The sequence below is a fragment of the Sorex araneus genome, chromosome 1 (genome assembly GCF_027595985.1).
Source record: "Sorex araneus isolate mSorAra2 chromosome 1, mSorAra2.pri, whole genome shotgun sequence".
In the NCBI taxonomy this organism is placed as follows: Eukaryota; Metazoa; Chordata; class Mammalia; order Eulipotyphla; family Soricidae; genus Sorex; species Sorex araneus.
The window spans coordinates 202,717,987-202,739,074 of NC_073302.1; the positions used below are offsets into that span (position 1 = coordinate 202,717,987).

Genomic DNA, 21,088 nt, shown 5'->3' on the forward strand with positions numbered 1-21,088 from the left:
CTGGAATAACAGAGGTGAGACCCCACTGCCTGATGTTAGGGAGAATGGAAAACGGAAGTGCCCCTTTAAAGGAAAACCTAGCCACGTGGAGGAGTTACCATCATTTTGTGGTAGAATGTATATGAATGAGTTCACAGCAATGGTCTTGTGTGGATTTATAATCCCGCCCCCTCCGATGGTCAAGAGGGTAGATGAGATGGGATTACATTCACCGGCAAGCTGGAAGCACACCAAAATGTCTGCGCTCCTTCCTGCCCAGTTGGGCCCACTGTAAATAAAAGTTGACAGGCTTTCTTCAATCACTTAATAACTGGGAGCACAAGTGCTTTCAGATGCCCGGTAGCCTAACCACATCCACTTCCCGAGAAAGCCTTTCTAGCAATAGGTGAAAACACTGGAAGTTGTTGCCAAGTGAGCTGTGGACAGGCCTGCTGGTGGCCCAAGTGACTCAGACGGCCTCAGCTCTCTGCAGCAGTGGGACCGGGGGAGCGTGGGGGTGGGCACAGCTGAGCCTTGGACAGCAGCACCCGCTGCTTTGTTAAAGCCAGATGCTGCCATTTTGGCCAAGGACGAGAATATGGTTACCATCAATCTGCAGTCCTGATGAATTCCAGGTGTGCTCCCCCGCGCCCCAGGGGTGGGGAAGAAGCTGGTGTGTGCCGAGTCCTCGAAGGCCTCAAGGGCTAGTGCTGCCATGATGCAGCGTCTGTGGGACCGCAGCTGCTTTCCCCTTCGACTGAGGATGAGAGATTTAATTTCTTTCCAGTTTGGGGGGTGTGGGGTAGGGGAGACTAACCAGAGGTGTCCGGGCAGGGCCTGGGAATCACTCCTGCTGCTACTTGGTGCAAGGGCTACCAGAATCATAACTGTTGTGTTCAGAAAGACTGTGCGGTTCCAGGGATCAAACCCAGAGCCACATATGTGCAATGCATGTGTTTTCCCTTCTGAGTTATCTTCCCAGCCCCTGGATATACTTGGTGGTTATGTTGATGTTGGGGGCCACACCAGGCTGTGCTCAAAACTTGCTCCGGGCCAGACTTGGGAACCACATGCAGTGTCAGGGATGGAATGGGAACTGGTTGGGTATCGAGCTGGGTCAACTAGCTTGACACCTGTACTCTCTCTGGCTCTAGGACAAACTTTTATTTTTATTTTTATTACTAATATTGCTTTTGTTCTTTTTATTTTTTAAAACGGGCTGGAGCAATAGCATAGCAGGTAGGGCATTACCCAGGTAAGTCACTGCAAATGCTGTATTTACTGCATTACCTCTCAAGCCCTAGTGATACTTTTTATTTAATTTTTATTTTTAATTAGATCACCTGTAAGATACACAGTTACAAAGTTAGGCATGATTGGGTTTTGGTTATACAATGTTCCAACGCCCATCCCTTCACCATTGTACATTTCCTACCAGGAATTTCCCCAGTTTCCCTCCTTCCATCCTACCCCCACCTCCAGCCTCCAGTCTGCCTCTATGGTCTCAGTCTCTGTCTGTCTCTCTGTCTGTCTCTGTCTCCGTCTCTGTCTCTGTCTCTCTCTTCCCTCCCGCCCCTCTCCTTTTGAGCATTACCCTTTACAGTACAGGTACTGAAAGGTTATCATGCTTGTCCCTCTACCTACTTTCAGCACTTAATTCTTGTCCAGAGTGATCATTTCCAATGACCGTTTTCAGAGTGGTCCCTTCTCCATCCTGATGACTGCCCCCTCCCCCGTACCTGTGGTGGACTTCCACCTGTGGGCCAATCCTTCTGGCCCTCATTCTACTGCCCTTGGGTAGAAGTCTCACACTATACTTTTTATATCTCACAAATGAATGCATCATTCTATGTCTGTCCCTCTCCTTCTGAGTCATTTCACCCATGAGTCACTTCACAACACGATAGTCTTCATCATGTCCATCTAAAGGCAATGTCTCAAATGTATCAAAGAAAACAACGAGGGAAAGTGGTACGACTACGAATGGGTGAGAGAAAAAGGCCTAGATAGAGAACTCTGGGATTCCTAAAATAAACTCGAGGGCCAGAGAGAAATTATAGTGGGTAAGGCTCTTGCCTTGCCCAACCCACATTCTTTACCCAGGATGATAAAGGTTCCTCTGAGGACAGCCAGGAATGATCCCTGAGCACAGCACTGGGAGTAAGCCCTAACACTACCAGGTATGGTCCCCAAACAAAAGTTAAAGAAACTGGACTCCATAAAATTTCAGAATTCTAAAGAAGGGTGGGGAGAAGCTTGTGCTTGCTTTGCATAAGGCTTTGGCTAAGATCCCGGTTTGAAGTCTGCCACTGCATATGGTCCCCAAACACCACCAGGCATGGCAGCCCCTGTACACCGCTGGGTGAACCCGCCCCAATCTAAAGAACTCTGAAGTGGAGGAAATATCATAATCCCAGACAGAGGTTGGATGTGGGACTTTGCAGGCACAGCCCAAGGGTTGAATCCTCTCTATTTCTCAACATCCCTCTGAACAACCCTTTCCTCTCTGTTAGTCAGTTTCTGCTTCTTGCAAACCAAATCCTGAATTAATGAAAATACTTGGAGTGACTGTGACATCCACATGCTATATACATGTTTGGCCCAGAGGGTCAAATGTGCAAACAACTACTGTTAAGGCAACTATAAAAGTATCAACAGGGGGATGGAGTGATAGCACAGTGGGGTAGCGCATTTGCCTTGCACGCAGCCGATCCGAGTTCGATTCCCAGCACCCTATATGGTCCCCCGAGCACCACCAGGAGTAATTTCTGAGTGCAGAGTCAGGAGTAACCCCTGTGCATCGCTGGGTGAGACCCAAAAAGCAAAAATAAAATAAAATAAAAGTATCAACAAAAAAAACGGTTCTATAATCTTCCATGTGGCTAAACTAATCAACAAGGAGAAAAGCTGACTCCTTTCAAGACTACAAATTTTCATGAGATGTTTTGGCACCAACATGAGATATGTTCATCTATTTTTAAAAAATAATAAATTCGGGACTGGAGACATAGTACACTGGGGAGGGCATTTGCCCTGGGTTTGACCCCTGGCACCCCATATGATCCAGTCAGTCCCACTGGGAGTGATCCCTAAGCACCCAGCTAGTACTAAGTCCAGAGTACCTTTGAGTGTCACCAAAAAAACAAAAACCAAAAAGTCTGAAAAAGACCTAAATAACACCAAACAAACCACATTATATTTTGTAAAAAGCATGAACAGATAGATCACTCCAAGGGCCGAGGGCCAGGCTGTGCATGCGGAAAGCCGGGGTCCACCCTCATGGTCCCTCATGAGCCACCAAGGGATGGGCCAAAAAGTAAGAAGAAATTAATTAAAAAGAAAGAAAAAGAAATGTAAGATCAATACAAAGTAACAGTATTTTGCAACCAAAGGCTGAATCAATAAATAGGCTGATGCTTTTTTCCATAAGAATCAGGTGTCCCCAGGCCTGCAGTGCTCGGCCTTGTCCACAGGGCTGTTAGGATAATCCCTCTGCTTGGTCTCACTTCACAGACACCACCCAGGAGGCCAAGGCAGACCAAGGGAACACAGAACCAGCTCTGTCCTTGTCCCTCTCCCAAGAAGCAAGGTTTCTCACAGATGCTAATGTCTGACCAAGGAGAATCAGAACTTAAACATCCACCATGACGCATTTGTAATGACAAAAATGAGGCAATTTTGGTTAAAGCAACTTTAAAAAGTCCAAGCTCATTCAGTTCTCATTACTCAAAATCATCTATTTGACTGAGCAAAACTATGTTTGAAAGAAAGTCTTTAAAAGACCATTAATCTTTAATATAGATAAACCACATACAATTCTCATGCCAGATTATTTTTTTAAATCATGGCAGATTATTAAGACAGAATTCTATAGGTATTTTTGTGCCCACTCTGTATAGGCATTCTATGATATCTAAAAGGAAAAATAACATGGTAGGGGCCAAAGCAGTGGGTAGAGAATTTGCCTTGCACACAGGCGACCTGGATTTGATCCCTGGTACCACATATGATCCTCCAAGCCCACTAGAGACTCCTTGAGCACAGAACCAGGAGTATTCCCTGAGCACCACCTGGTGTAGCCTAAAAACCAAAATAAATAAATAAATAAAAGAAAAAATGTTACACAGCTCATGACTTTAATTAATACTGATTGTGTATAATTATCATCTTAGGACATAAAAAGATCTGCAGCATAATCTGGTGCTTATCACCATGTAACTCATACATGGTTCATGTATTATTGTACCCTAAGTATACACAGTGTGCAAAGAATTGGACATGTGATATTTTCAAATATGGCATAATAATAAAGATCTGAAATTACAATAGCTCTGCATGCGGTTTCACTTCCATATTAATCCTATTTATCCACACATGTATCTACCTATTCTTAAATGTAAAATGTACTAAATATGATCTATGTAAATCATGCAAAAAAAAACCTTATCAATCTTATTCACAGGTAAGCATCCACATATTCTTATCTCAAAGTCTGTGTTTAGAACTCCAAATATGGGGCTGGAGAGAGAGTACAGTGGGTAAGGTGCTTGCCTTGCACACAGCCAAGTCAAGTTCAAGTGTCAGAGTGATAGTACTGACTGATGCGGCATTTGCCTTGCAGGTGGCTGACCTGGGTTTAATCCCCAGCACCTCATATTGTCCCCCAAGCCATCCAGGAGGGATCCCTAGGTGCAGAGCCAGAACTAAGCTTTGAGCACCTCACGTATGGTCCAAAAACAAAACAAAAAAACCAAGTTTAATCTCTGGTACCATATAATTTTCTGCAAGGCCTGCCAGAGTGATTTTTTTTTTTAGTTCTTTTATTGAATCACCATGTGGAAAGTTACAAAGCTTTAAGGTTTAAGTCTCAGTTATACAATGCTCGAACACCCATCCCTTCACCAGTGCACATATTCAACCACCAAGAATCACAGTATACCTCCCCCCTCCCCCACCTCCCCAGCCCCCACCCTGCCTGTGTAACTAATAAATTTCAAAATTTCACTTTACTTCAGAAGTGATTTCTAAGCACAGAGCCAGGAATAAGCCCAAAGCACCAATGAATGTGGCAAAAAAAAAGAAAACAAACCAAAAACATAAGTCAAAATATGAATTTAAAGGTTAACAGTTATTTGTCATTTTCTTGAACTTATTTCCCAATACTTGAGGCTAAATAGATAAAAATGACATTTGGATTTGTCCATGGAGCACTAATAAAATCAAAATCTTAAAGGAGCGGGGAGAAATCACGTGCATGAACAGTAGGACGGTTCTCTCATCAGTACTCCACAGCGAACCAGCCCAGGTACCACTGCGGGCCACTCTCTAGCCCACCTGTCAGCATAGCTAGTGGGACATCCACAGTGACTGTCAGGGTAATGACTCTGAGGGGCTCTGATCCAGTCTTTCCCTCAGAAGACTCCCACCAATCCAGCCCCCTGTCACCCTGAGTGGCAGATCAGGATCCGGAATCAGCCACATACCAAACTATCTGGCCAGGAGCAAGAGGACAATGGGAATACTGGTCTCCTGGTGCTGATATAGACTCACAAGGCACGTGCAGCTCTAAATACCAGCTAACTTATATGCCAGAGACTCCAGGACAGCTAAGAGGAAATCGGGAGAAAATCACTGGGATGTGGGTTTGAATCCAGACTCAATATCCACCTAGAAGTCTGTGAAATTCAGTGGGATTACAGGATAAGGCACCACCTCAAGGACAAGGCTGCAGACCTACAGTAACCTGGTGCTCCAAGCCCCTTCCACTGTGTGTATCCTGTCCCACCCGGAGCAACCCTGAACGCTGGGTGCAGACAGAGGCGCACAAAGCTTGCTTCATGACCACAAAGTATTGCACACTGACGTTTATTTCAGGCCAGGATTCTGGGTGTACATTACCTATATTTCCAACCACCCATGTCCCTTGTCTGTCTAATTTGTTTGTGGCTTTGGGGATATCCCCAGCAATGCTTAGGAATTACTCTTGGCTCTGTGCTCAAGAATTACTCCTGGCAGTGCCCAGGGGACTATATAGGCTGTTGAAGATCTAACCCAGGTTGGCTGCGTGCAAGGCATGCGTCCTATCTACCGTACTATCTCTCTGGTCCCTCCACTACTTGTCTTTGATGGGATCACCTGGGAAAGATGATAAACCATTAAAATCAGTTGTCTATATTGATTTCATGACATCCAGAAAAGTAATATATTTAACAAGAATAATATATCGAGGGAAGAAACTATGATGAAAGCACTCATAATATTTACACTGCAGATGCACAACCATAATGAAAGCCACACACATTTAACACAATCTGTTTTCCTATGCGTTGCTTCGTGTTCTGCAAAGGGGAAAAAATATGGCAAATACTGTCTAACTTTTCTTGGAAGTGAAACACCAAGGAAAGCTTAGTTCATCCATTTAAAGATATTTAGATTAAATTCATTGCTTATCCTTCAGTGATGTCTTAAAAAATTAACTAGTGTACCTTTTAGGGCTTAGAATAAATAGTGAAATAAATCATTCTGTCCAAATAAATGATACTTCCACAAACATTCTTTTAGAACTGTGCATATCCTACCTCCTTGAAGTTATCAAATGCTGATAGAATGATCTCATGCCCGCCTCTCACAAGACATACGGCTGCCAGCAATTCTAGGACAAGGGCTTTTGTTCTGTCAAAACAAGAAGGAAAAAGCAAAATACAAGTCAGTGAAAGTGATGAAAAGAATCAACTATTCCTCGCAAGATGGATATTTGTCTTTCTATGCTTTATAAACATTTACTAAGGCTTAGTAGATACTAAAGCACATTTTTAAACTTTCGGTAAACATTTATGTGATTTATCTTGGTAGCAAACTTGAAAGTATGTCTGCTACTTCCCAAATTACAAAATACTCACTTTGAAAATCCAGGGAACTGGCAGGAGTGATAGTACAGTGGGTAGGGTGCTTGATTTGCAACCCAGCAGAACTGGGTTCAATCCCCAGCATCCCATATGGTCCTCTGGGCATGCTATGATCCTGAGCAGAGTCAGGCATGACCTCTGAGCACTGCCAGGTGAGGCCCAAGCTCCCCTTTTCTACCCTCCAAAAAAGAAAATCCAGGGAACATTAATAGTTCAGTTCTATTGTCAAGTGATATAAATGAACAAATTTTAATCATGGGCCAGATAACAGGAAACTTGGAAATATTTAGAAAAATATTTAACATGGGTTAAATATTTGTTCTGGTTTTATAATCAAAGATACAACATTTGCTGAAAAGGCTCAAAAGCAACCAAAATTAACAACCTTTGTGGAGAATCAACTTATTTTCAGATGGCTCCATAAAAATCACCAAAGGCAATGCAAGTTTCTATCATTTCCTTTTTAAGAGGTCTTTAAGAAGCTGGATTACAGCTGTGCTCATATAAGAATATTTTCTCTGGCTCAGGGTCAGAGTGATAGTACAGCAGGTAAGATGCTTGCCTTAGCCATAACGCCCAAAAGTAGATAGAGAGTATGGGGAATATTGTCTGCCATGGATACAGGGGGAGGGTGGGAAAAGGGGGGTATACTAGGGATATTGGTGGTGGGGAATGTGCACTGGTGGAGGGATTGGTGTTTGATCATTGTGTGATTATAACCCAAACATGAAAGCTTACAACTATCTCACAGTGATTCAATAAAATTAAAAGAAAAAAAAATGCTTGCCTTGCATACAGCCAGCCCAGATTTGATCCCCAGAATCCCATATGGTCCCTCAAGTCTGCCAGACTGATTCCTGAGTGCAGTCAGGAGTAACCCCTGAGCACCTCTGGGTGTGGTCCAAAAATAAATAAATAAAATAAAACAAAAGAATATTTTCTCTGGTTCAAGTAAAGTCCTTTTGAAATTCTGTTAAGAGAATCTAGACATTCAGTATAAGTTTCAAATACAGTGTCAAGCACAGCACTGATTCCTCACCATAAAAGCACTTCAATATTTCATCATTTTCCCAGAATAAAGGCTCTTGCCTGTCTTTAAACAAGGAGCTTTCTGATCATCTACCATGTCTTGAGAAAAATAAGAAATGACTTCCCTGAGGTGGCAAGCAGGCACCCAGAGGCAAGACAAGGAGAATCTAGTAAACTAAGTAAACAATCAAAAAGTCGAAAAACTTTTAATCAGAGCAAATATGAAATGATAATAATGACCAGCATCTAAAAATAGAATTTCATAATTTGTACTGCATTCCAAATAAAAAAGAATCAACATATATATGTATATGAATGTGTGTATATATTTGTGCATATGTATATATGTGTGCATATATATGCACACACATATATAATATATATCCATACACATATATATTTTTAAATTTTTTATTATTATTATTATTATTTTTTGCTTTTTGGGTCACACCCAGCTGTGCACTCCTGGCTCTGCACTCAGGAATTACTCCTGGTGGTGCTCAGGGGACCATATGGGATGCTGGGAATCTAACCCGGGTTGGCCGCATGCAAGGTAAATGCCCTATCCACTGTGTTATTGCTCCAGCCTTACAAAAAACATGTTTTAAAAACTAAAATGAAACCAGTGAAGACAGGCTTCTAGAAATAATCGATGATGTGAACAAAGAGAAATATGAGAAAAGTTTAAAACATGTATTTTTGCTATTTATTATAGCCAAAGTAAAATATGTGCTTGCACTAAAAGAAACATTAGAAAGAAACCTGCATAGTTATGTTTGCTAGTCTGCATTTCTTTGTTTGGTCTAACAAGCTAGCTATGTAAATGTTGTAAATAAAGTGTGGATATGGGGTAGAGATTTTCATTTATTTATTTTTTGTTTGGGGGCCATTTCTGGTGGTGCTCAGGATTTACTCCTGGCTCTGAACTCAGAGATTACTCCTAGTGGTGTTCAAGGGACCATATAGGATGCTGGGAATTGAACTGGGCTTAGCCACATGCAAGGCAAGCACCCTACCACTGTACTATCACTCTGACCCCAAGGGACAAAGATTGTTTGTCAGTTACCATCCAGCAATAACTGTATCCAGCTAAGTCTGTAAGTCTGTATCAGAATTCTCCTTGTTCTAGCCTGGCAAGGAGTCTGCCCTCGTATTTCCTACCAAGTTTTGCTCAATTTGCAGGAATTCTGGGAACCAGGGATGCTTTCATTCCTCCAAAAGAGCAAATGCTTAAAGATCTGGAATTGTTACCAATTGCTCAACTTTGCCACCTGAAAGAAAATGACTGCTAAAAAGTAAACTCTACCTTGCTGGGACTCTGCTGGCAGTCTTATTTCAGAGAGCTGTGCTGGGAAGCTACCAAACTCAGCCCATTCTGACATAGTCTAGGGGTCAAGGCGCTGGTCTCACATGTGGTTGACCCTCTTTCCGTATGGCACTGCATGGGTCCCCCGAGTACCGCCATGAACAAACCCCAAACACAGTGGACAGCGATGTCCCTCCCCCCAAAAAGAGAAAGAAAAAAGAAAGCTTCCAAACTCTAATGTTTGGTGTTTACTAGTTTCTTGCTTCCCCCACTTATTTTTCTACACATGCACTTACCTTGGATTCTTGTTGTTTAAGCTTAGTGCAATCTCATTGACAGCATGTGGATGAGACATGACCATATTGAAACCATACTGAAATTGACATGGAAAACACAAAGTGTTAGGCCCATTAAAGCTTCTGGAATGACAAAACCCTCAAGTTTCTACCTACTACAATGCATTTTCGTCATAAATATATTTATTTCACTAGCACAGCAGTGTCTTGAGTATATCTCTCTATAAAAATGTTCAGGAGGGGGCCGGAGTAATAGTACAGTGGGTAGGGCATTTGCCTTGCACGAAATGGACCTGGGAAGGATCCTCAGCGTCCCAAACGCTTCCCCAAGCACCGCAGAGTAATTCCAGAGCACAGAATCAGGAGTAAGCCTTGGACACCAACAGATATGGCCCCAAAACAAAACAAATTTCAGGTGGGGTCCTGAGTGATAGTGCAAGGATTAAGGCAAATGCTTTGCCTGTGGCTGATCCCAGTCAATCCTCTGCACAGTGTTCGTCCTCCAGCACCCCAACTGTGGCCCAGGGAATCCTCAGCACTGTTCAGTCCAAGCTACATAGCAACTCTGAGCCATCACACTGAGATGCCAGCCCCAGCTAGGTGACAATTCACCAGGAACAGACACTGTTTGCAAGAACCCCCTCCCCCCCCCCAAAAAAAGGAACAAAATAAAGAGGAGTAGAACTATTAAAAATGTGCTATATTCCATTCTTTAAAAAAAATCAACTACTTACTGAGGGCTGAAACACATGCAAAGCATGTGGCACCCTGGTCTAACCCTAAGCACTGCCAGGTAGGACTCAATAAATAAGTAAAGAGATTACAAAACAAAATAAAACTAGTTTCAGTTACTAAGATAATGAAAAGTTTCCAGACAATGATTCTATCCTGGTGGTTCATAAGATCACCTGAAAAATTTTTTTAAATAGCTTACAAAACCCTGATTCTTCAGGACCAATTTATTCTGAATTGCTAAAACATCTGACTGTGTTTTTAAACAATCTGTATGGCATCTGAGCTCTTTATAAGCTTCCAGAATGATTCCTCTGGACAGCCAGGATCGACAATCACTGCACCTAATCTTTTCTCTGGCCAGTGGATGACAGGACTGCAAACCGAGGAAAATTTATTTGGCTCTGAGGCACATTACCTCATCTCTATGTAAAAAAGGAAAAAAGACTCAATTCTTGACTGCTGTGTGAAGGAACTATTTTTTCTCCAAACGCACTTTCAGCTCATGAATCAAGAAAATGTAAACAATTAGAAAAACAACTTCCCAATGTTCCACACCCATCTCATCCACACAAAAGCGTTGTATCCTCTCCATACTCAGCACCTCCAGAAGATGAGCATCTCTCCTATGCTCTAGTCTAGAGCAGTGCCTCTCCTCCAGTCCTTGATCCCTGTCGAGGGAACGGGATCCCACCACTCAGAAATACTGCACACACTAGTGGTCCTTCAATCCCCCATCATCACTTTTCCCTGATTCACTGTCATGAGCATCAACAAAAATCTCTCTTGAACCTCCGTCACCTGTGTCTAGCTGCTGCCCTATTTCCCTGCTAACCTTTATAGAAACTCCCTGACTAGACACTTGCTTTCACAGAGCCAGGAGTGAGACCTGAGCACTGCCAGGTGTGGATCAAAAGCCAAAACACCAAAACAACATCATCAACAACAAACCCAACAATCCAATTTGTATTTGGGCCAGAGTGAGAGTGCAGCAAGCAGGGTGCTTGCCTTGCACGTGGCCAACCAGGGTTCAATCCTTGGCATCCCATATGGCCCCTGAGCACCAACAGAAGTGATCCCTGAGCACAGATTCAGGAGTAAGCCCTGAGCATCACTGGGTGTGGCACAAAAGCAACAAAGCAAAAATGACAAGATCTGTATTTGGGCAGGTACAGACATCACAAAGCTAAAGTTCCCCAAGTAGAATTCCAAATCAAGACTCATAAACCTGGCATCCTGCAACCATCACCATCTTAGAGATGCCAACTCCATTGTATAGAGATGCCAACTCTATTGCAAGTCACCAAGCTACCTTCCATTCCTCACTGCACACCAAAATAGTCAAAACCAGAGAAGTCACCTCTCATATCTTCTCTGCTCCTAGTATCCAGGGTACACACCGCCAACACTCAAATTAATTCAACAGCCTCCTACTTCCCTTTGCCTCCATCCCCCCTCATACCACCTGCCCCAAGGTCAATGGAAACCCAGAAGCCAGAGTGAACATGCAGAATCCAAGTGTTACCTCACACTGACCCTCAGAAGTTCCCAATTGCTTTTCACTTGTGGAAAAGCAAAATCTTTGGCTTATAAGGACCTACACCATCAGGACTCCCTGATAACTTCCAATTTCATCTCCTCTCCTCTACTGACTCTGATTCGGGCTCAACCCTGCCCCAGGGCCTTCTGCTCTTACACATCTTACTGTCTAGAATCTTCTTTCTCCAATATCACTTCTCTATTCCTCTCATAGAAGTTGTCAGGGACAGCTTCCTGGCTATGCTACTTAAAACTGAATGCACATTTTCAGTACTTCCTATTCCTATTTGCTGATTCTTTTTTCTCCAGTATTTAGCTGGGGTCAATCTTTCTGGGTTTAAAGTCTAAATTTCTAACAATAAGTTGTATAGTCCTAAGAAAATCACTTAGCTTCTCTATAGAGTACTTTATTTCCTCACCAGCAGTAAAATGGTTTTGGGTTTTGGTACTATAACCAGTGGGGCTCAGGGACCATCACGTACCAGAGATTAACCTTGGGTCTCCTGTATGCAAAGCGTGCGCTCATTCTATGCATAAAGCTGTATTTCTCTAGTCCCTCATCAGTAACATGGGAAAAGTGCTGTTTCCCTATCTCACAGGACTGTTGTAAAATACTAGGTTTCTGGGTCAGAGATATAGTACAGGGTTAAGGCACTTGCTATGCAGTGGCTGATTCCAGTATAACCCTTGGCACAATATGGTTCCCAAGCACTGCCAGAAGCAGCGCTCCTAGAATTGTGAGTCAAAAACTAAAAAATAAATATGTAAATAAAATAATAGGTTTAAAATCACAAAATCTGTGAAAAGCACTATGGAAGTGTTGCTCGTAGTTTAACATTATTGCCTGTAATACTGTATAATTAAACAGTTTAGCATGTCTGTCCTCACTGACAAGCAGGTTCCGGGACACCTATTTAATGTTCTACTTCTGTGCATAGAACAGGATATACCTGGCAATAACGAAAAATATCTATTAAAAGATTAAATGCGCCCATTTCTCCGCGCCCGCACCCCCAGAATGACTGACGAAGAGGACGGAGCTGCTTGGGACACCGGCAGCCCACCAGCAACCTGCAGTATGTGACTTGAGAGTTTCCGCCAGGTCCCCCGAGCGGGGGCCTGGCGTTTCTCTTTTTTTTTCTTTAATCTATCTCTCTTCCCCTCAACCTCTGGGCACAGCACAGCATCTATCCCACTTCTGAGCACAAAATGGAGAGACGCACCCAAGTGCGCGGCGCGGCTGGCGGGGGATCGAGGGCGGGGAAGTACCGGTCTCCGCCCACATCGGACACTTAAAGAGAGTGCAGCCACGTGGGCTTTCCCATTTCTCCGCGCCCGCACCCCCAGAATGACTGACGAAGAGGACGGAGCTGCTTGGGACACCGGCAGCCCACCAGCAACCTGCAGTATGTGACTTGAGAGTTTCCGCCAGGTCCCCCGTGCGGAAATCTCTCTCTCTCTCTCCTTCAACTTTCTCCCTGGACTTTAGACAGAAACCCAAAACCGCGCAGCCGCTGCCGCGGCCGCGTGACTTAATGTCATCTTAGTATCAGCAGTATGTAATGGTTCCTTCTTAATGGGTCGGACTTTTGTGGGTGATCCTAACAAGAATAGTAAGTATTTTGTTGAAATATTGAAGGCAATCAAAATGGTAGCCATCTCTCTAGACTGAACTAAGCTATATCCCCACGCTGGCTGAGAAGAAATATCCTTCTTTCTCGGGAAGAAACGTGGCGTGGTGTCAAACATAGTGTGATGTCCATTAAGCAAACAGACCTGGTGGCGTGGGAATGGGAAATAAGGGGAAAAATTAGGTACATGGACCAGCGGGACGCTGGTGGTATCTCGAGCCGGAGCCGATATCAGCGCAAGAGCTTTGGTTCCAGAAACTGCTTCCAGACACTCTACTAGACTATCAACTAAGCCAGAGCCCCACGCCGGCTGATGACGGGAAATAACCATCCTCTTCGGTTTTTTTTCCCTTTGTCAGACAGCGTGGCGATTACTAAACAGGCGTGAACTCGGTGGCGCGGGGCAAGGGGGAAAAAGAAAAGTTATGTAACAAACAGCAGGACTTAATATCTCTATATGCTTAGTAATGGAGAATTATCAAATGCCTCTTTGGCAATAGGACTGTCTTTTTCTTTTTGGGGGGAAACCCCAGCAACGGTAGTGAGTTGTGTGTTGAAACATGGAATGTAATCGAGATAAGCGCAAATGAAGTGAAACCTATCACGTATAAGGGTGGGGACTATGGAGGTGGGAGGGGGCGGCAGATAGACTGGGGGGGTTGGGAATGTAAGATGGGCACTGGTGAAGGAAGGGGTATTTGAATATTGTATAACTGACATAATCCTGAGAACTTTGTAACCCTCCACTTGATGATTCAATAAAAAAAAAAAAAAAAGATTAAATGCATATTTATTAAAAGAATGAATGCATATTTCCCCCTCTAATTTCAACTCAGCATCAATACACTGGGTTTGAACTCTAATGCCAACCTTCAATCTATACATTCTCTTATGTTTCTACTTGATCTTACCTATAGCATCCATCAGTGACCATCACATCCAATTTTTTTTTGGCTTTTTGGGTCATACCCAGAAATACACAGGGGTTACTCCTGGCTCTGCACTCAGGAATTACCCCCTGGCAGTGCTTAGGGCACCATGCTGGGAATCCAGATGCTGGGAATCGAACCCGGGTCAGCTGCATGCAAGGCAGCCCTACCCATCACACCCAATTTTATACTTGAATTCTGGTTTTCTAATTCTCGCCTCAGGTTTTGCTCCTCTGACTATATTTCTGATCCTCTTTATCCAGTCTAGATGTTCCAGGATTTGCTTTCCACTCCCACTAAGAGGATTAATCCAACCAAACCAGTCTACTGTCTCTCCCAGTGTTTCTGCATCATAGCCAGGGAGCAGACCCTGTGTGTTTAACAAGCTCATCTAGATGCTTCTTACAAAGACAAGGTCCACTGAGGCCCATAGTCTTGGCATGTCTGGCTTACTCACTTGAGCACCTCTCTGAGTCCCTCATCTACGCAACACACAACTCTATTCTGCTAAGAAGTTGTTCCATTATTGCCCACAACAAGCATCTTCCTCTGTCTTTAAGGATCCCATTCACCAAGGAATTTACACAAATGTATTTATCACTGTGGGAAGAAAACATCATTCTTTTCAATACATTCTAAATTGTATACTGAAATTTAAATGTGAGAACAATGAATGAAATCACAAGCAACTAAATGACCTTCATTTTTCAATAATATCTCATTAAGTCCTGATACCGGGGCAAAGAAATCAAAGAGAGCATGCTCTGCATCTAATAAATTTGAATCTTTTACAGGATCAGAAACACAAGCATACCTGGTAGTTCATGATGGCTCGCAAGCACATGATACAGACATGTACGTCATCTTTCTTACTCACTAATCTTGAATTTTTCAGAGTTCTTCTGCTTGGCAAAGTATTATATCTACAAACAAAACAGAAAATTCTATAAAATGACAAATTGCTTCCTTAAAACAGATACATGCAGTTTTTAAAAAAATTGACATTGTTGGGATTGGAGAGATAGTATAGCAGATAGGGCATCTGCCTTGCACACGGCTGACCCAGGTTCATTGCTGGCACCCTGAGCACCTCCAGGAAAGATCCTTGAGGGCATCCCTGGAAGTGGCCCCAAAACAAAAACAACAACTCCACATTAAAACTGCCAATAATAGACCCATCACAATAAAGCTATTGTGTGTGTATGTGTGTTGGGGTCACTCAGTGCATTAAAAATTATTCCTGGCAGTGCTCAGGGGATCACATGGGATGTTGGGGATCCAACCCAAGTCAGCCTCATGGGAGGCAAATGCTAGTCCCCACTGTGTTATCGCTTGTGTACTATTGCTTATGTACTTTCCTGCCCCAAGAAAGCTATTTTTGTAGCCTCTGTGCCCTGCACAATTCTGTGGTAGTCATCATCCTGCCAAGTTAAATCAGTGAAATTCCACTCCAATCACATCATGCAACAGATCAGACTGTGTGTAAAATCTATCAGCTATCAAGCAATCAATAGACCTGGCTAGACTGGTAAAGACATTCTGAGGCAACTTGTATAAATCCTAGACCAAGTCATCCACTCCTGTGGTTTTCAACACTGGTCTACGAGTTAGTGCCATATCTCTATATGTGAAGAATTAAAAGCCACTCAATTTTCAATAGTGGTTTTCAACCACCTGGCCAACAAGCCAATGTTGGTCCTCATTCACTAGTTAGCATCTTTGATATTGGTCTGTGATACTATCTCAAAGCCTTAATAGTCAATAAATTGTCAGTCTGAGCTTTGACCTAAAGCCTGGGAGTTTAAACTTGGAGAGAAACATGCTGCTATTCCACAAGGCCAAGACACTTCGTTGTTCCGGCCTGGACCCTGTCCAGGTGCGGCAGTCCACACGCCCCTGCCCCGTGCCAAAGCCTCCGCCGCGGGCCAACTGGACAGAGCCCCACTGAGCACCTGCCCCGAGTTCCAGCCGGAGCGCGCCCACCTAGCCACTGCCGATCTTCTCCGCAGGTCTGTGGGCCCAGGGACTAGCATCCAAGACCGGCTGGGTGTGTGGCCTCACTGTAGGGGGCGTGGCCTCTGCTGAAGTAGGCGTGGCCTTCTGTGAGGCCAGCTGCCCCTGCCACCACTATATTTCCCCTTCCCAGCACTCTGGATTCACATTCCAACCTAATTCTGTGGAAAACGTCCTGGCTACCTCAAACACAATAGGACAACAGTCTACTGGCCTACTCCAATTTCACCAAAAGACGAGCGTACACAAGAAGCTATAAAAGCCCAATATAAAAGTATATCTCCTCCAAAAGCTTCACTAGATGCCTATCATAAGTCACAGAAAGATGCCTGAGAGGAAGGACATATTCTAGAAGGGGAGAAAGAAGACCACAATCGACAGAGCTCATCCAGAATTATTTTCCACAATAAGAGGGGACAGTGCTTGTGAATTGGAACGTTCCACTTCCATACAACCACAACAACATGAGGAAAAAGTGCAAGTCTCCACTATGAGGAGAGGATGAAGAAAAGAATCCAGAAGCCTCCACAGGGGTTACTGACAAATACTATCTCTCCAATAAAGAATTCCAAGACGAAATGCTGAGGATGCTCAAAGAACTCAAAGAAACAATGGGGCAGACATCCAGTAATTTAAAGGATGACATGAAAGAAACAGTGGAACAGACAGTCAACAGAATACAGGAAGAATGAGAGCAGAAATGAGAATGCTACAATCAGAAGTGTTACTAATAATAATTTCCATAGATGAAACAAAAAACTCAGTGGGTGCCCTCAACAGTAGAATTGCTACAGCCAAAGACAGACTCAGTGAGCTTGCAGATGAGCTGCAGAAAGCATACAGGCAACAAAAAACAATGGGAAATAAAACCTCAAAATAGTTCTAGGACTAATCAGAGATCTACGAGATGATTCCAAGAGGAACAACATTAGAATCATCAGAGTACCATAAGGACAGGGAGGCAACCCCAATGAAAAAGCCACAGTTAAAGAAATCATTGCTGAAAAGTTCCCAGAGCTAGAGAATGCAGACATCCAGATCCAAGGAACCAGAAGGGTGCCAGCTAAAAGAAACCCTAATAAAAGCACTCCACGGCATATCATGACTATGTCATGATAGGCATATTCATTCAGGCATATTCTGACTGGATGATGGATGCCGCAGATAGAGACACAATACTGCAAGCAGCAAGGTCAAAGAAGAAAATCACATACAAAGGAGCACCCCTTAGAGTTACAGCAGACCTATCAGAGGAAACCCTCCAAGCCCGACGATAATGGTGGGACATCATGAAAAAACTCAATGAAATAAATGCCTCACCAAGAATACCTGATCCAGCTAAACTCTTACTGAAACTTGAAGGAATGATACACAATTTTGTAGATAAACAAAAGCTCAGGAACTTCATAGACTCAAAACCAAACCAAAAAGAAGGACTAAAGGGGATCCTGAAAAACAAGAAAAACACCTACAAGCACAACAAACCCCTACAGAAAGATGGCACAAAACCCCATGACAATAATCTCTCTCAAGTCAATGGTCTAAATGCACCAACTAAGAGACACAGAGTGGCAAAATGGATACAGAGACTGAACCCAACATTCCGCTGCCTACAAGAAACACATCTGAACAGTCAGAGCAAACACAGACTCAAAGTCAAAGGATAGAAAACAATCCTGCAAGCAAACAACTCGCTCAAAAAAGCTGGGTTGGCCATACTAATATCCAACAACATATATTTCATGTTGAAAAAGATTAGAAGGGGCAGCAAAGGCCATTTTCTATTTATCAAGGGATATGTACAATAGGAAGAAAACACATTCCTAAACATATATGTACATAAGCAACCAGCTAAATACTTAAAACAACTGCTAACAGATTTTAAGGAGGACATTACTAGCAACACAATAGTAGTTGGAGACTTCAAGACCACACCGTCTTATCACCCCTTGATAGATCAACAAGTAAAACTCACCATGGAAACACTGGCTTTCAAGGAAAAAATAGAAGAAAGAGGGCTCATACATCTATATAGGGCTTTACACCCAAAAAGATAGAATACACATTTTTCTCCAATGCACACAGAATATTTTCCAAAATAGACCACATGCTGGGTCACAAAATACACCTCAATAGATTCAGGAAGATAGAAATTGTATCAACTATCTTTTCAGACCACGATGCACTGAAGACATGTTAATCACACACAGACATGGAGAACCAAAGCAAACACCTGAAAACTGAACAACTCAATGTTGAACAATGAATGGCTCAAGAAGCAAATCAAGGAAGAAATCAAAGATACTTGGAAACAAACGCGAGCAAAGACATGAGCTACTAGAACCTATGGGACACAGCTAGAGCTGTGTTAAAGGGAAAATTTATAGCGCTTGCAAGCATTTCTCAGGAAGGAAGAAAGGGCCCACTTAAATGACTTGATTTCACAGATCAAGATCTTAGAAAAGGATCAACAAAAAGAGCCCAAACAGGCAGAAAGAAAGAAATAACAAAACTAAGGGCAGAAATTAATGACATGGAAACCCAAAAAAACAATCCAAAAGATTAATGAAACCAAGAGTTAGTTCTTGGAGAAAATAAACAAGATTGATAAACCACTAGCAAGACTCACAAAGAAAGAAAGAGAGAATCCTAATAAACCAAATCAGAAATGAAAAGGGGAACATCACAATAGAAACCAATAAAATTCAAAAGATCATCAGAGACTACTTTAAAAGTCTGTATGCCACAAAAAAAGAGAACCTAGAAGAAATGGATAAATTCCTGGATTCCTATAATCTCCCAAGATTGAACCAAGAAGACTTGGAATACCTGAATAGACCCATAAATATCAAGGAAATTGAAACTGTAATCAAAAGTCTTCCCACAAACAAAAGGTCCTGATGGATTCACTAGCGAATTCTTCCAAACATTTAAAGAGGACCTGTTGTCAATTCTTCACAAGCTTTTCCAGGAAATTGAAGATTCAGGAACTCTCCCAAACATTTTCTATGAGGCACATATCTCCCTAATACGAAAAACAAACAAAGACACCACTAACAAAGAAAACTATAGGTCACTATTCCTCATGAACATGGAATATCCTCAACAAAATATTAGCAAATAGAATCCAACAACTCATCAGAAAGATCATACATCATGACCAAGTGGGATTCATTCTGGGGATACAAGGATGGTTTGACATTTGGAAATCAATCAACATAATCCATCATATTAACAGAAAAAATGATAAAAAAACATGATCATACCAATAGATGCAGAGAAGCACTTGACAAAATCCAGCACCCATTTATCATGAAAACTCTCACCAAATGGCTTTTGAAGGAGCCTTCCTCAAGATAGTCAAAGCCATCTACCACAAACCTATGGCAAGCATTATCCTCAATGGGTAAAAATTAAAGGTCTTTACTCTAAGATCAGGGACAAGACAAGAATGCTCACTCTCACCACTTCTGTTCAATATAGTACTGGAAGTACTTGCAATAGCAGTTAGGCAAGAAAAAGATATTAAGGGCATCCAGATAGGAAAGGAAGAAATCAAGCTCTCACTATTCGCAGATGATGTGATACTATATCTAGAGAACCCTAAAGCCTCTAGCAAGAAACTCCTAAAAACAATAGACTTGTACAGTAAAGTCACAGGCTATAAAATCAATACCCAAAAGTCCACAGCCTTCCTATAAGCAAATAATGAGACCGAGGAAAGTGAAAAAAGCAATCCTATTCACAATCATGCCCCAGAAAATCAATTACCTAGGAATAAGCTTAACTTAGGAGGTAAAGGACCTCTACAAAGAAAACTACAATATGCTACTCCACAAAATAAGAGGACACAAGGAAATGGAAACCTATCCCCTGCTCATGCATTGGGAGAATTAACATTGTCGAAATGGCAATACTCCCCAACACATTATACAGATTCAATGCAATTCCTATAAGGATACCCATGAAATTGTTCAAAGAAATGGATCAAACACTCCTGAAATTCATATGGAATAACAAACGCCCACAAATAGCTAAAGCAATTCTTAGGAAAAAGAAGATGGGAGGCATCACACTCCCCAACCTCCAACTCTACTACAAAGTGGTAACAAAACAGTATGGTACTGGAACAAAGGCAGAGCCACAGACCAATGGAACAGGGTGGAATATCCTTATACACCACCCAAAATGTACGAACATCTAATCTTTTATAAAGGAGCAAGAAATGTGAAGTGGAACAAGGAAAGCCTCTTTAACAAATAGCGCTGGCAAAACTGGACAGCCACATGCAAAAAAAATGGACTTAGACCTCTACCTATCACCATGCACAAAAGTCAGACCAAATTGGATTAAAGACCTCAACATCAGACCAGAATCTATAAGATACATTGGAGACAAGGTCAGCAAAATCCTTTATGACACTGAAACAAAAGAAATCTTCAAAGATGACATTCCACTGACCAACCAAGTGGAAACAGAGATAAACAAATGGGACTATCTTAAACTAAGAAGCTCCTGCATCTCAACAGATACAGTGACCAAAATACAAAGACAATCTACAGAATGGGAAAGTATATTCACCTAATACCCATCAGATAAGGGGTTGATATCAAGAATATATAAGGGATTAGTTGAACTCTAGAAGAAGAAAACATCCAACTCCATCAGACAATGGGGCGATGAAATGAACAAAACTTTCTCAAGGAAGAAATATGAATGACCAAAAGGC

At 42.5% G+C, this 21,088-nt stretch overlaps 1 protein-coding gene across 5 annotated transcripts in view; it reads right to left on the bottom strand.

The window, feature by feature from the left end:
- FMNL2 (formin like 2) overlaps positions 1-21,088 on the bottom strand; it is a 376,300-nt gene that overhangs the window by 73,017 nt on the left and 282,195 nt on the right. For all 5 annotated transcript variants that reach the window (XM_055136998.1, XM_055137002.1, XM_055136981.1 and 2 more), the window contains exons 7-9: positions 15,161-15,269; positions 9,516-9,592; positions 6,558-6,651 (exon numbers count right to left, since the gene is read on the bottom strand). In XM_055136998.1, the coding sequence (XP_054992973.1) occupies positions 6,558-6,651; positions 9,516-9,592; positions 15,161-15,269 (280 nt within the window). The remainder of the gene's footprint in view (positions 1-6,557; positions 6,652-9,515; positions 9,593-15,160; positions 15,270-21,088) is intronic.